We start from the raw sequence: 15,374 nt of genomic DNA, 5'->3' as shown, positions 1-15,374 counted from the left end.
AGTCGTTTTTTTTTTTAGGTTTATGAACATACCATATTTTTGAGATTTTGTTATTATTATTTGTGTTTTAATTAACGTTCTACTAGAATGCATTAATTTACGGAATTCTCTCTCTTCGAGACTCTTTTTTTCGCATTCACAAGCGGTGGTCCTAAATTTGTTATTATTTTGATTACAAAGACGAAACCATTATATTTCAACCGTGTGGGCAGTAGATTTTTTAATTTTAATAAGTGTTCGCCTTTTTATGGCTTTAGTAATTTAGAGAAATATAATTTAAACTAAACAAAACATATTATATACCGTTAATAGAAAACTCAATGTTATTTTTAAGCATCCGCAAAAGTACTAAATAGTTTACTTTAATTCTGTACGATACGGATGAATTGTTCATTTCATGTAAGAACTACATAAAAACGAAAACCATAGTCAGTCTTAGTGTTATGGTTAGCACAGCGCTTATGTATTTTTGTGTTAAACGAAAAATATTAAAGGATTCGTCTTCGTTTGTGATAAAAATAAATTAATAGATTCTTCATAAAACTATTATTATTATTTAACAACAGGAAACCGGATAAGAATCTGGTGTAATTTTTATTTCCCTCTCGCATAAAAATAATTACATTGTCACCCAGGTATCAACAATAATATTAATAATAATAATAATAATAATGAACACTGAATAAATTTGAAAATATTTCAATTTTCAATGTTTTAACCGCTATGATAAAACGTTACATAATTGGCGAATTATTAAAGTTATGGGTTTATTATCGTCCGTTTTTTTCTCAGAGAATACATATACATTATCATCAACATAGCAAATGTGTTTGTATCCCAATCAAAGAGATTTTTACTTATTTGAAACAAGCAAATAGTTTTAGTTTTAATAAATTGTTAATCTCATATATATTGGTTTTTTTTTAATGTTCGATATCGTACAGAATAATATTACTAAGTGTAATATTATAAACTTTGAAAATTGGCTATTAACAGTACTTACTACCTATTTGTTATTTAAAAATTTAATAATCTAAATAATTTATTACTTTTCGGACTTTTCGTGTACTATTATATAGTATAAGTTAAAATGCGCGGTTTCACTTTATAATAACGTACATTTAGGGAAAGATAAGAAACAATCATTAAGTGTACACCGTTCGTATACGGATTTTTTTTGCATAATATTATTTTTAAAAGCCATAATTTTTACCTCAAATAAAAATGTATAAAAGTTAAATTTATATTTCGTATAAAGAGACTAAGATTAAAACTATTATAACGTTATTATTATTTTTTTTTCTTCTTAAATTATAAATTATTTCGAAGACTTTAATATCTTTTTGAAGATATAGATATGTAATTTGTTATTGAAATAAGTTTAGATGCGTAATTTAAATTTAAATTTAATAAAAAAAATAAAACTACCTACCTTATTGATATACCTTAATATAAGTTATTTATCTTGAGCATAGTTTCAACTCGATACTAGTGAATAAGAATTTTTAACGGTTTTTAATTATTCTAAATTATTCAAATATATTTAAACATAAATTATAATATAACATATTATGCTAAATTGAAAGTAGGATATTAGGTATTTTGTATAGTGCCCGATTCTCGAGGTAAAAGTTAGCATAAGTTTAAATTGTCCGGGTATTGTATACAGTGCCCGATTAGATTTGGACAAAAATAAAACAGTTAAATAAGATATCTTACTATATACTTAAATAAACATAAAAATTTTAAATAGATGCCTCAAATAACTAATTAAATATTAATAAGTTTTTAAATCAATTATCGATTGAATCATTTTAAGTAGTTACTTACTATGCAGAATAAATAACCTAAAGATGGTTTGACATGAATAAAATTAATATTATTTCCTATTAAATTATGGTTATTTTAATAGTTTCATTTTAATGAATTATTGACAAAATAATATATTAGGAGGTACACTTAGTATTATATTATTTATTATTGATTTTAAAATACATCACTATTATGGCACTTTGAATTACAAAGTTTACTAGATTTTTTGCATTTACACCGGTTTTACATAAAGGATCGCAAGTACAACGATCGTCGCTTTAGCCACCCAAATTAGAAATTTCTCTCATTGCTTCTCTTAGAAAAATCTGGGATTATGGTACATCGTTAAGTTAAATGAACATCTCTTTGTATATCATGATTTAGTTCCAACTATTCGAATGCACGTTTATTCGTTCCTAAGTGAGAAAGGTAACTCACTATCTCGTAAGTCATATTATCAAACAAATATAATATGTACGTATGAATCCTATTTGCTATGAATGTGCGCAGTGCACTGTATTTAATTCACTTTGACCACTTGGATCTTGACAGTTTACTCTTCACCTGGGCACTATCAAATAATGTGAGAAAAATTGAAGTAATAAAAAAATAATTTTTACGTTGCCCAAAATGTATACCACAATACTTGGATTTTCTAATTTGTTCGTATATCTTATATTTATAGCTTATGCCACATTTATTATTATATTATTTTGTATTGTTGGGTTGCAGCATTTGTGGATATACATATTATTAAACTGTATATGTGAATTTCATTTATACAAGCACGTCAACATTTTCGAAACAAAAAAAAATATTGTTATAAAAACAGAAATTCTCATTTGAAAATAAATGTTTACGTCGCCAAAAAATAGTCCTAAAAAAAATCTTGTGATTTAAAAATATGATTTTTCAGTACAAAAACTAAACTTTCTGAAAATCTGAATTCGAATTAATTTTTTATTGAAGCTAAACACGGGGATGAATATGATCATTGAATTATTTTGTATATACACACACATATATGTATATATATATATTTATATAAACAAATTTATTATCAATTTGTTTTCTGTTGCGAGCCGCTTTAAAAGCACGTGCAATTAATAATGTTTTTGTACACACACTCTGCAAACACATATTATATTTTGCACACACAGTGATATGGTTCATTAAATCGAATTTGTGTGGGCTTCAAACGTTGAGTACGCTGTAGGTATATTAAACCATAACTATGGAAGTCTGACAAACAATAAATTACAATGTAGGTATGTGATATGTTTATATCACGAATTCACGAGCAAGTGTCGTGCGCATATAGCATTATTACAATAATAATGCACAATGCGTCTGTTTACAATACATTGATACATTTGATACAAGCCATTACTACTCCAACTATTATCAAGACATTGTGTACACATATCTATAATAAGAAATAGATACTAACTAGGGCTCGGATATATATGTATTAAACAAATCAAATTCTATAAAAATATATGCATATACCAAATATATTTTTTTCATAATTATATAAATAAATAATATTTTTTATTTACATTTAATTAGCTACTAAACTGTTCATAGTAATGCATTGCAACGTTTATAGCTTCTTCAATGAAATTTGAATGACTGTATTTTTTTTTTTTGTGACTAGTTGTTTCATTTAATTATTAAGTCATCCTAAAATGATTCAAAGCTGACAAATCTAATATAATTTAAATTAATCATATAAATAATATACATATTTTGTTATTGTTTGAATTTTAAATGAAAACTATTGAAGTAGAATTATATTTTCATTGACACGACTTATTTTATTTTTGAATGTTTAGCGATAGTATATTAATTGACCAAGTCCTTAATCTGGAAATTATTAATTTTGGCGGATAAATCGTTCGTTAAATCATTTACTTGTCTATTTTGGATGTTGTATTTTTAATAGTTTCTTTAGTACGATGAAGTTAATATACGAGTTATATCCAATAATATATAATTTGAAATAATATTATATTTATAGCAATAAGTGAATTTTGCCATTTTGAATTAATTAATTTAATATGAATATCTGCATAGTGCATATGAATATATAAAACATTATATAAAATAAAAGTAATCTCGATTTGTTATAAATCTTTTAAAACTGATTTTACAATCCCCAAATTCGGTTAATATAGAAATGTTTAAAACACATTTATTTATGCATTATTTTAAACTCTAAACATTAAATTAATACCAAATGTTGCACTTCGTATAATTATTAGGGTTCTGAATTTGAACTCAGTATATTTTTTTGAGTGTCAGTAAAATCGATAAGTATTCAAAAAAAAAAGCTTTAATTTTTTACTTTGAATACGGTTTTTGATTTAACAGTAGATCTCATTTTTATTTTAAATAGGTAAACATTAAAAATTCCATGTACTTTTTTTAAAATTGGAAAAAACAAACCAAAAATTATGGAAAAACAGATATTTTACTAAAAAATCAGTCAAATATAATATTATTACTAATACAATTGTTTTGTAACCATGGTTTATTATTCATAAAACGGAATGAAGTTTTATAAATATGTAGATTGATTTTAAAATATTACCTATACCTATCTACTCGTAGAATATGAACTTATTAACACTGTTTTACGATAATGTGGTGTGGACTCAAAAGTTTATAACAATAATATAATAATATGGTATAAATATCTATTTTTTATGTTACATAAAAATACTTATCATGAAATACACTTGGTAATACGGGTTGACAGATCGTTTCCCTAAATCTGAATCGTTTTCTGTATACAATTGAATTAAAATATTAACACACTTATTTATAATAGTGGACCACTCAACATCTAATGTACAGCAAAGTGGCATACACTTGCCTATCTCTTTTAGAACTAAGATGTGTTATGAATTTATGATCTTATGAGAAAATAATGTAGTTATGTTTAAATTGTTGTGTACATTTACGGATAAAGCAATTTTGTATCTTATTTATGTTTACTGATCATCTTTGTTTTAATACAATAAATATTCATTTAATAATGTTCTAATGCTATAAATATTGTTAAAATGATGTCAACAACATAATTTTATTTTTAATTTTATTTTTTTATTATTATTAAGTATTTCATAGACATTTTACTCTCTTTCGGACCTCTAATATTTATAAAATTATTACCTAAAATGCATAAAAAATCGACGATATTGATACGTCCTCGTCAGATTAATACATATATTATTCTTAATAAGTCTCATTTTTTGTATTTTACAGATATTCTGTTCAATTTCCGAACGACGTTCGTCAACAAAAAAGGCGAAGTAGTGTCTGATTCCAAAACGATCGCTTTCAATTACTTGAAGAGCTGGTTCGTGGTAGATTTATTCGCTGCTCTGCCTTTCGACCTGTTGTACGCATCGGACGTTTACAGCGGAGACGTGAGTATATCGTCAGATACGTGCGAGTGTTTTGCAATAGTTGTAGTTTTTGTTGTTGTTGTTATCTTAATGGTGGGGGAATAATGTGGGGGTAGTGTATATAAAAGTGCGCGTACTATAATACTTTACGCCTAAAGTACGTAGAAAAATTTACGATCTTCGCAAAACTCTCGACCACCGTCGTAGGACCTCCCCCCCATCTCTTCCGCCGCCACATCGCGTGCCCAACACATTTTGTACGCCCTAAATATATCTGCGAGCGGTTCACAGTCAATTTACTACCAAACATGTGAGAAATTTAACCGTGCAACAGCCAAAGTGACGCCGCCGACGATGGTTGCTGGAGCGAAAAACTTTACTTCTATAGTCCTGTCCCAGCGGTGAAAATAAAAAGTTTTTTTTTTTTGTTCCCAGAAACTTGTAGTAATAATAATATAGGGTCCCGCCTTAATGACATACCCATTCATTCAAATAACCACCATCACAGTGGCGTAAAGACGAAAGTATTATTTATTTCAAAAAGTCAACTCCTGTGTATAATACTTGTATATAGATACGCACTGCAATCCTGCATCTAGGAACTTTGAAATAAGAGATAATAATACCTATATTATATAATATAAAAGGTATATTTTTTCACTTGCAAAAATCACTGTAATAAATTTTCTAGTAAAACTGTTAAAGAATAAACTTACGTTGTATAAACTAAAAATTAAATTGAATTTCTCATGGAATTATCATCAATTTATTGATTTAGTTTACTTTAGTTTACATTTAGTTGCATATAATTTATTTAGACGAATATGATAATAAACCTTCATTGATAACTATAATTATATTTTAATTAATATTATTCAATGATACAACTTAAAAATAAATATAAACCATAATGTTTAGTATAAGATTTAAATATGATAATATTTTTATAAATATTCATTACTTAATACTTTTTAAAACAATAATAAATCATTAAATAATTTATACATTTTAAACTACAATATAAAATAATTTAAAATATTAAATGATTCATTTAATGTAATATTTTGAGTTATGCCCAATATTTCTTAGTGAGTATACACAAAAATTGTAAAGCTAGGAGTTATGTCATAACCATAAAATAATTGAATTTAATTCGGTGTCTACGACTAACCCAACCTTTTTGAATACAATAAAATATGAATAATATAATATATATATAAAAATAATTTAGTACACACAAAAAATATGTATATAAAAGTTTAAAATGTTTATTAGGATTTTCAATACATTAACAATAATATATAATAATATATTATTGAATAAAAAAAAAAAAAAAAAATTGTACGTCTATCTCAATGTATTTGATATTCGTGTTGTTAAATACTGCTGTAAACCTATATACGAGTATCATATATAGGTTTACAGCAGTACTACATACATGATATATGTATTTATTTACATATATATATATTTATATCATTGATCTTTATATATATTTAAGTATATATGCATGAATTGATAGAGCTTAGCAAAACTATAATATATTATGTATCGCAGATGGTAAAAACAAAAGTATACTTTCCGCAACTATTGGTACGTGGTTTATTGTACTATTGTTGCATATGTTAAAATAAATACGATAGATAGTGTTTGAAATATTAAATAATATAAATTAATAAAATATGACCTAGATTACGTGGTGCATAGCAATTGCAAGTGCATAGCTGTATAAGCATTGCTGCGCGCAGTGTTTCAGTTAATGTCACTAGTACAATCGGCTTTGCCGACGATTATGTCGTGAGCTTGTATCAAATTGAGATTCATGTCAAATACACCTTATTTCAAAGATTCTACAAAATTTGAGTTAAACTATTCTGGAAGTTCTTAAATCAAAACTTAGTCAATATAGATAAATTTAAAAAAATAAGGGAATAGGTAATCGCTCTGTTAGTCAAGTAGTTGAGTATACCTCGTAATTGATTAGGTAACTGTACAATATGTCAATATGTGTTCATTTTTATTTTAATAGATTCATAGTATGTATAGATAATCAATTGCTTAAAATAAATTTCAATATTTTATTATTGCGTGTAATAAATTATAATATTAAACATAAAATCTTTAATTTTTATTAATAATATTTTTGATTGAAAATTATGATATATAAAATATTTATTTTTCGTTTATTATCCAATTTTGTCAAAATTTGTATTTCAAATGCACATGAAACATTATTCTAGATTTATTCAATAAACTTATTTTTTGGTATTAACAACTTATAAAAGTCTAATACTATACTTCAAACTGTTTGACAGAGAACGTATTTGATTTATTGACATTTATAGAACAAACGCTTTAAAAATGTAAGATTTAAAATTTTTATTAATAGACAAATGAATCGAAAGACTACAAAAAAATGACACAAATGGATAGAAAATAATAAAATAAATATTTGTTGAAAGATTCAAGTAGCTATGGTTTATTTCTTAAATGTAAAATAATTATATAATTGTTTACGTCTAAAACTAATTTTGCATAAATATGTCCAATCGACTTTACTATAGGAAAAAAATATTGTAAATGAAGATTCAAGCCTTATCATTGTTTCAAAAAAACGATAATAGACACAAACAAACGCAAGTTATTGTTAAATTTATAAATTAATCATTTAATCGATCTACAGAAAATTTGAAAACGTAGTTGAAAAGATTTTAATTTTCAATAAAAATAAATCCAATTTTGTTATAACAAAATAATGTAAAATATTCTAAAAGATCAATAAAAATAAAATAAAATGGGAAATTATAAATTATTTTGCTTCAGTTTTATAGATTTATTATTGGAATAAAAGAGAAAATTAATATAATTAATATATATATATATACTTATAAATATAATATATTACCTTATCTTCTTAGTTATTTATCCATTTAAAAATAAATATAATACAGGTATATCTTTTAATAAAGTACCGGGTTATTTTAAATTTAATTTGAATTAAATATTTTTTAATAGGATTAAAGTACATGACGTGGTGGATTTATTTCAAATATTCAACATTTCTAGAATATTTTTGGTTGTTTTCTTAGTAAAATGTTTAATATATTTTTATCATTATTTAAATATTTATTTCTTTATTGGTAGTTAAGCATTTTATTTTGTTTAAAACAGTAATATTCAATTTCACATAATAACTAGTTATTTAAAAATACTTAATAAATATGTTTTTTACAAGTTTAGATTACTGTGGTTCATTTCTTTATAAAATGTTTTTTCTTAATATAATAATATGTATAATTATTATACTTTACAATACACATTTTTTTTCTAAAAAATAAACTATAAACGTATGAAAAAAACAGTTATAGTAGTAACTATGTTATTTCTGTTTAAGTTTTGATTTATAAACATCCAATATTGGACATATCATTATTTATAATCTAGTAGTCATATTCAACTCCAGTACAAATTTGAAATTAATATAGTTTTCATCATTTGACCTTCTTAATTCAAAACTTCAAATTTTATTTATATACGTTTATATATTTGTCTGCAAACGTTTTTAATGAAATTTGTTCTATCTCATATTTGATAACTATTGTCGTAGATTGTGTGCACAGGTGAACGCGGGAATCGGAGAACTTATTTGACTTTCAGTTATATAAATTAACTTTGTTATCGACAAGCAAACGCTTATAAGAAAGTATTCAAAGTGGATTATTTTTTTTAGTACAGAGTTGTTATTACAGCTTATCTTATTGAATCAATTGAGCTGCCTTGACAGATCCATTGTATTTCGTCGAAACTACTAGTAGGACTTAAAAACATAAATCTAATAAGGTATATTATTTGAGCTTATTTTATGATATACAGCAAATTGTTAGAAAGTTATAATACTTGAAAAAATTATAAAACTTACGGTCGTAATTTCTAAAATATACTCCAAATTTAGTTTGATATTAAAAACAATATTTACTATAAAAATTTAATAGAATAACATAATATTCTATGATGTCTAATTGAAAATATTTTTTTGTCAAATTAGAGTATACTAATCAGTTTAACATTGATTTGATATACATATTAATAGTTTACTGATTTTAAATTAATTTGTAAATTACTTAAAAATATCGGTATTCAAATTATTTTAATGAATCTTTTTTTTAATTGTTATTTTTTTATTTGTAAAAAATACACAATATAATATATTCTCCAGGAATAAATCTAATTTAAAGAAAAGTTTTTAAAATGGTGAATTTGCATTTAAAATTTTTGAAATTTAATTAGATACCAAATTGTATACGTAAAGGATCACCCTTAATATATTTTTGTTCTTTATTATGTTTCAACTAAACTAAAATACAATTATGTGCCTATTACAATATTTCCCAAATTCTACAGTTATACCTATATAATTTAATTTTATAAGTAATATTTTATTATTTTTTTTCATTTCTATACTACTAGTAATAATATTTTCAACATCGTCTTTCGTAAATTTTATTTCATATACAATTTTTTTTCTTTTCATAACTTTGATATTTTTATTCAATTTTAATATAAAATAATTTTGTCTAATAAAATATTTATGAAAATATATATATATATATATGAACACGTGCCAATATGTATCTCCTTTTTTTCTGATTCGAGACGTATATTGCATAATTATTTATTTCTCGGATTATAGCCGAAACAAATTTTAAGCTTTCAATATAATGTAAATAAAACTATTATTCACTATATTGCATGACATGTTATCAAAATGTCGATTGAATATATTATTTATACATGACTAGAGCGTAGAAATAAACTGAGAAAATAAAATGAAAACATTTATTTATCAGTAGAGGAATAATATAAATTGATGAAATTAGATACATATGATAAACAATTATAAGCTATGCAACTCAAACATTTTACACTATCTATTGCCCATATTTTATTGGTCCATAATTTTTAATATTTTATTGAAAAATGTTTAAAATTGTATACATAATTTAGGTATAATAAATGATAAATACATAAATATTATACATATAAGTATAATATTGTTACAATTTAACGACGATGCGTATAATATTTCATAACAATAAGTTAGCCATTATTAAAATTAGCTACTTAAAAGCATGCAAGTTTTATGAACTTTACTAATATAACTTATTACCTGTAATAAAATTTCGTAGTACTGTTTTTATTTTATTTTTTAAACCTTCTTTAAAGCTTATGCGTATTACAATAACCCGTTTTGTTAGATATATTCCAATAAAGTTTTAATATTCCGGTTATCACAATAATTAAAGAATATTCAATCACAAGTTTATATTTATTATTATTTATTTTTATAAGTTCATTTGTTAAATTTTATTTGAATGTAGTTAAAAATGAACTAATCATATTAAATTATTGAATGCAAGGAAAGTGTAGTTTTTTTAAAATAATAATATAAAAAGTGTAAGTAACATATGGATTATGAAATTAAACTGTAACTTTCTAGGTAATGCAATATTTATAATATTATTTATTAAAAGTTAACTTTGATAAATAAAATATGATTTTATGAAATATCGATCTGTTATTTATTTTTTAATGTAGACAAAAAATCATGAGATTATTTCCTTATATAAATGTTATAGATTCAGCATATAATATGAATTTTATTATATAACCATGTTTATAGTTTTTCTAAAAATTATTTTCGTTCATCAATTAATGTAACGTACATTATATTATAATTTATACATTTTTTTTTTAAATATTTTATACAAAAATATAATATTCTAATATAATCACTAATTTTATAATGAATATAGTCACAAAATGTCATGTAAGTTATGGATTCACTTTATTACGTGAATATTATTATACCAGCTTAATGGTGTTCCCAAGCTGAATACGTGGGTAAATACTAATTTTAATTAATAGGATATGTAGATTCCATTATTACACCACTTGAAATTATTAGTATATCTTCTTCCCAGAGAATCCAGCTAGTAAAATGAATAAAATGTCATAGATTTGACTATATTTAATTAACAATTGTATTAACATATATTTATTTATTATTATTATTATTATTTTTTTTCCAGGAAGCTGGTTCAGGACAGGTTCATTTATTAAAGCTGACCAGACTGCTGAGGTTAGCGAGACTGTTGCAAAAGATCGATAGGTATTCGCAATACGGTGGTATGATTCTCACACTGTTGATGCTCCTATTTACATTAGTTGCACATTGGTTTGCGTGCATATGGTATGTGATCGCAGAAAGCGAACGCCACGAAAAAGGAAGAGATTGGGATCTAGGTAATTTTATTTAATTAACGTACATTTAAACTCGATTTGAATAAATGACAATATCAATAATTTGGGAAAGTTGCCTAGTTAATTGAATCATACAAATTCGAAGAAAAATAAATTCTTATAAAATCTTATTTTTAATAAATAAATATGTTAGATATTTTTATTTATTAATTTGGGGTTTAATAAAATTAATTTTATTATAGGTACTTGAAGTAAACATTTTTAAATACCTATAAAAAATATGAACGAATGACATTTATAAAAGAAAAAAAGTTAGTCCATCTATACATTAAATTATAACTGTTTTAATATAATATTATATTTGGAATAATTATCAAAGTTATATATAAATTAAATATATACAATATCAATTATTTATAGTTTTAAAAACATATATGTAATTTTAAAACATTTGTTCAGATTTTAATACATAGGTATAACACATATTGCTATAGTTAGTTTGATGCGGTCATTTACAAATTACTATTTTTTTTTATCATCCTTAACAATAGTATTAAGATAAATTAATTCAATATTTTAATACAATTTTACTAGTTTAAATATTTAATAAATAAATACTATAATTATTAAAATGATATATGCTTATATAAGTCAAACTACCAAATTTAATATAATTTTAAAATTTGTTCCTATTGATAACTATTTATAATAAATAATTAACTATAAACATATTTATAATAATAATATAATATAAAAGTAAAATATATTTTCACAAGAGTCCAATTTACTTTTTATACGTATTCTACCAATATAATCTACCGCGTTTGTTTGTGATTTGTATATAATACGTCTATTCAAGCCATCGAAATATTATGGTATATTTTTTTTCTATCGGAAATTAGGTTCTTAAAAACATTGAATAGGAATTTGAAAAAAATGTTTTATATATATTATTACTAAAAACTGGTAGAAAATATGCGTTATACTTTCAGCGAGATTTGAATGGAAACAAATTGAACTTAAACAAATTATATTTGTATAATACTTTTATTCACATTTCTAAAGCTAAAAAAGCTCAACAGATACTAAAAAATAATGCATTTAGTTCTGATTCATTTAAAACTCAATTCATATAACAATCTTGTTAGATACATTAGTATTATAGTTAATTGTTAAACATACAAAAAAATTAAAATAAAATAAAATATGAAATAAGCCCAATATCACTTTTTTGATAAGAGTAATATGGTTTTAAATTATTTTTATTATTCTTGATATAAATATTATTTTATTTTAATTAAATAAAAATATTGGTGCTGCAAACTTTTGAAATATTTTTTAGAGGCATATATTTAAAAATGTACCTATTGTTAATTTTATAACTCGGATCGTAACTTATTACGTTATATGAAATGAAAACAATTTGCATTTTATTTTATTAAATTTTAACTTTCATATTTTTTATGAAATGTCTTATTTTTACTTCAATATTGCACAATTATAAATAGGTTCTTAGAATTGTTTTTCTGATATGAAAAAATAGAAAGAACTTTTTTTAAATGTATTTTCTTTAAATTTTAAATTTATTTAAAATTCAATAAATTCATTAAAAAACATCTAATTAATATTTTGTATTTGTATATTTTAAATATTATGTATTATTAAATAAGCATAATATTTTCATCTTTGTTTAATTTTTCATACATTCGTTGTAGATTTGTATTAGTTTATTAATAATTTTAAATCGTATATCATACATAAATTAGATTATTTTTCAAAAATATTTTCACTTACTATTTTTAATTGTGAAATACAAAATATAAAAGTGTAATATTCATTATTGGTACTTGGAATTTAGTCATATTATACTCATATGATATTTTAAAATAATATTAACGATACAAATTATATAATAATATTTTTATAGTGTTTTTAATTTTTTAACACAATATTGAAATATTAAATCGTTTTCAAAGTAAACTATCTAATATCTATGTACAAGTAGTCGCTTATAGTGATGTTTAATTTAAAATATTAAATAAGTACTCTCTGGTTATTTGAATCTGGAAATATATTACTTTTTTTTTCAATAACATTTAGTAACTACATTTTTCTATGACCAAACATTCAGAAAAATGACTTTTAGACAACCTTGTAGATTTTATATGGTTTAATTTTTTTAAAAGGTATTTCAACTTAAAAATAACTTTATAAAGTTATTTAGGATCGATTTACCTTAATGTATATTTGTTACAATGTATAAGCATGTATAAAATAAACACATAACAAACACTTATAGTAAGTTTTTTACAAAATAACTTACATTGGATGAGATACAAAATAAAGTTCTTAAAAAAGTTGTTTCCTTTTTTCTACTCAAATTTAAAAAAAACAATACTGAGTATTTATAGATTGATACGTAATGTTTAAGAAAAATAAGGCATATAATAATACATCTATAAACATAAATACGCATTATACTATAAAAGTGTAATATTAAAAATTAATTATTTATGTAAATACCCAAATCAATTAATACATTTTTGTATTTTAGAAAATTAAACTTATAAATAAAATTTTATATACTAACAATTAAATGTATTTATGTATTAAATATTTAAGATTCTGAGCGAAGTGACGGTTGTATTGGCTTAATAAGTTATCAACTAATGTTATTAACTTTCTTTCCAATATTGATGAGGTTATTTACTGTTGAACTAAAAATAAATATAATTTATATACAATACTATTACAACTAAAATATTTTGTATGTCTGTTAATTGTTTTATTTTTGAAAATATAGATTCTTTTATATAACTCATTTCTCGTTTATATTTACAGCTAGATGGTACACATATAATAACATATTCTTAAGTCGGAGTATTCTTAATACTATAATTAGTTGATATTAGTCATAACTTTTAAGGTATCTATTATTTTATAACTACTATACTAAAGTTGGCGATAAGTTAAAATTATTAGTATACGTAATGTCTATTAAATTTAACGAGATCATCTAAAATTCATTTATTTTTACCTCAGTTGGTAATTACGAACTTGAAACCGAATATTATAATATATCGATAAGATTAACGCGAATGTTTCACAACTGATATATTGTGTACAAATATACAATGAGTACAATTACAAACATAATATATGTGCGTCCTTCGTGTATTATAGGTAGTAGGTACTTTGATTTATACAAATAAATATTATTTATGATAGTGTCGATAATATTCACATTGTATACAGGAAATAAACGAATAGTAATCTTCATTGGCGATTGTATTTATTGCATCAATTTAACTATTCACAGTTCCAGGAAATTATAATAAATTATGTTCATACCATTGTCTTCTTTTAATGCAATAATGCATTTAGAGCCAATATCAGTATTAAGAGTTCTAGTGTATTTGTTTAATATGGTAGACCATAAGCAAACGTGTATCTACCTAATAATAGAAGACATATGGTATAAGACATTATACTACATATTTTGTTGTTATTAGATTATGTTTCGACTTGCTTTTATAATATATCTAACAAAAAAAAAAATATTTTAAATTTATTAAGTAGTCAAGTTTAAAATGGTTAAATAAATTTCGTAACTATTATATAAGGTATCTATTTTGAAACGTAAAATAAAATAATCGAATCGAACAAAAAGCATATAAAAACTATTTATATTAACACGCGAACACGTCTAATAGTTAGACTTTTGAACTTAAGACGGTAAACCATAATATATTATTATATTTTATTATAAATGGTATAACGAAATTATTCTTGTTTACAATTAATAAATTAATTAACACGCTTAATTATTTGGGGGGGAGGGGGCGAGAATTAGTGTCGAAGCCCTGACAAAGATTACAATGCGACTGA

The 15,374-nt window shown here is 23.0% G+C and overlaps 1 protein-coding gene across 1 annotated transcript in view; it reads left to right on the top strand.

Annotated features, from left to right (window-relative positions):
- LOC113559671 (potassium voltage-gated channel subfamily H member 8) overlaps positions 1 to 15,374 on the top strand; it is a 170,389-nt gene that overhangs the window by 119,304 nt on the left and 35,711 nt on the right. The window contains exons 7-8 of the mRNA XM_026965446.1: positions 5,083 to 5,246; positions 11,315 to 11,528. Coding sequence (XP_026821247.1) covers positions 5,083 to 5,246; positions 11,315 to 11,528 — 378 coding nt within the window. The remainder of the gene's footprint in view (positions 1 to 5,082; positions 5,247 to 11,314; positions 11,529 to 15,374) is intronic.

Source organism: Rhopalosiphum maidis, chromosome 1, assembly GCF_003676215.2.
Source record: "Rhopalosiphum maidis isolate BTI-1 chromosome 1, ASM367621v3, whole genome shotgun sequence".
Taxonomy (NCBI): domain Eukaryota; kingdom Metazoa; phylum Arthropoda; class Insecta; order Hemiptera; family Aphididae; genus Rhopalosiphum; species Rhopalosiphum maidis.
This window is presented reverse-complemented; position numbering and strand designations above follow the sequence as displayed.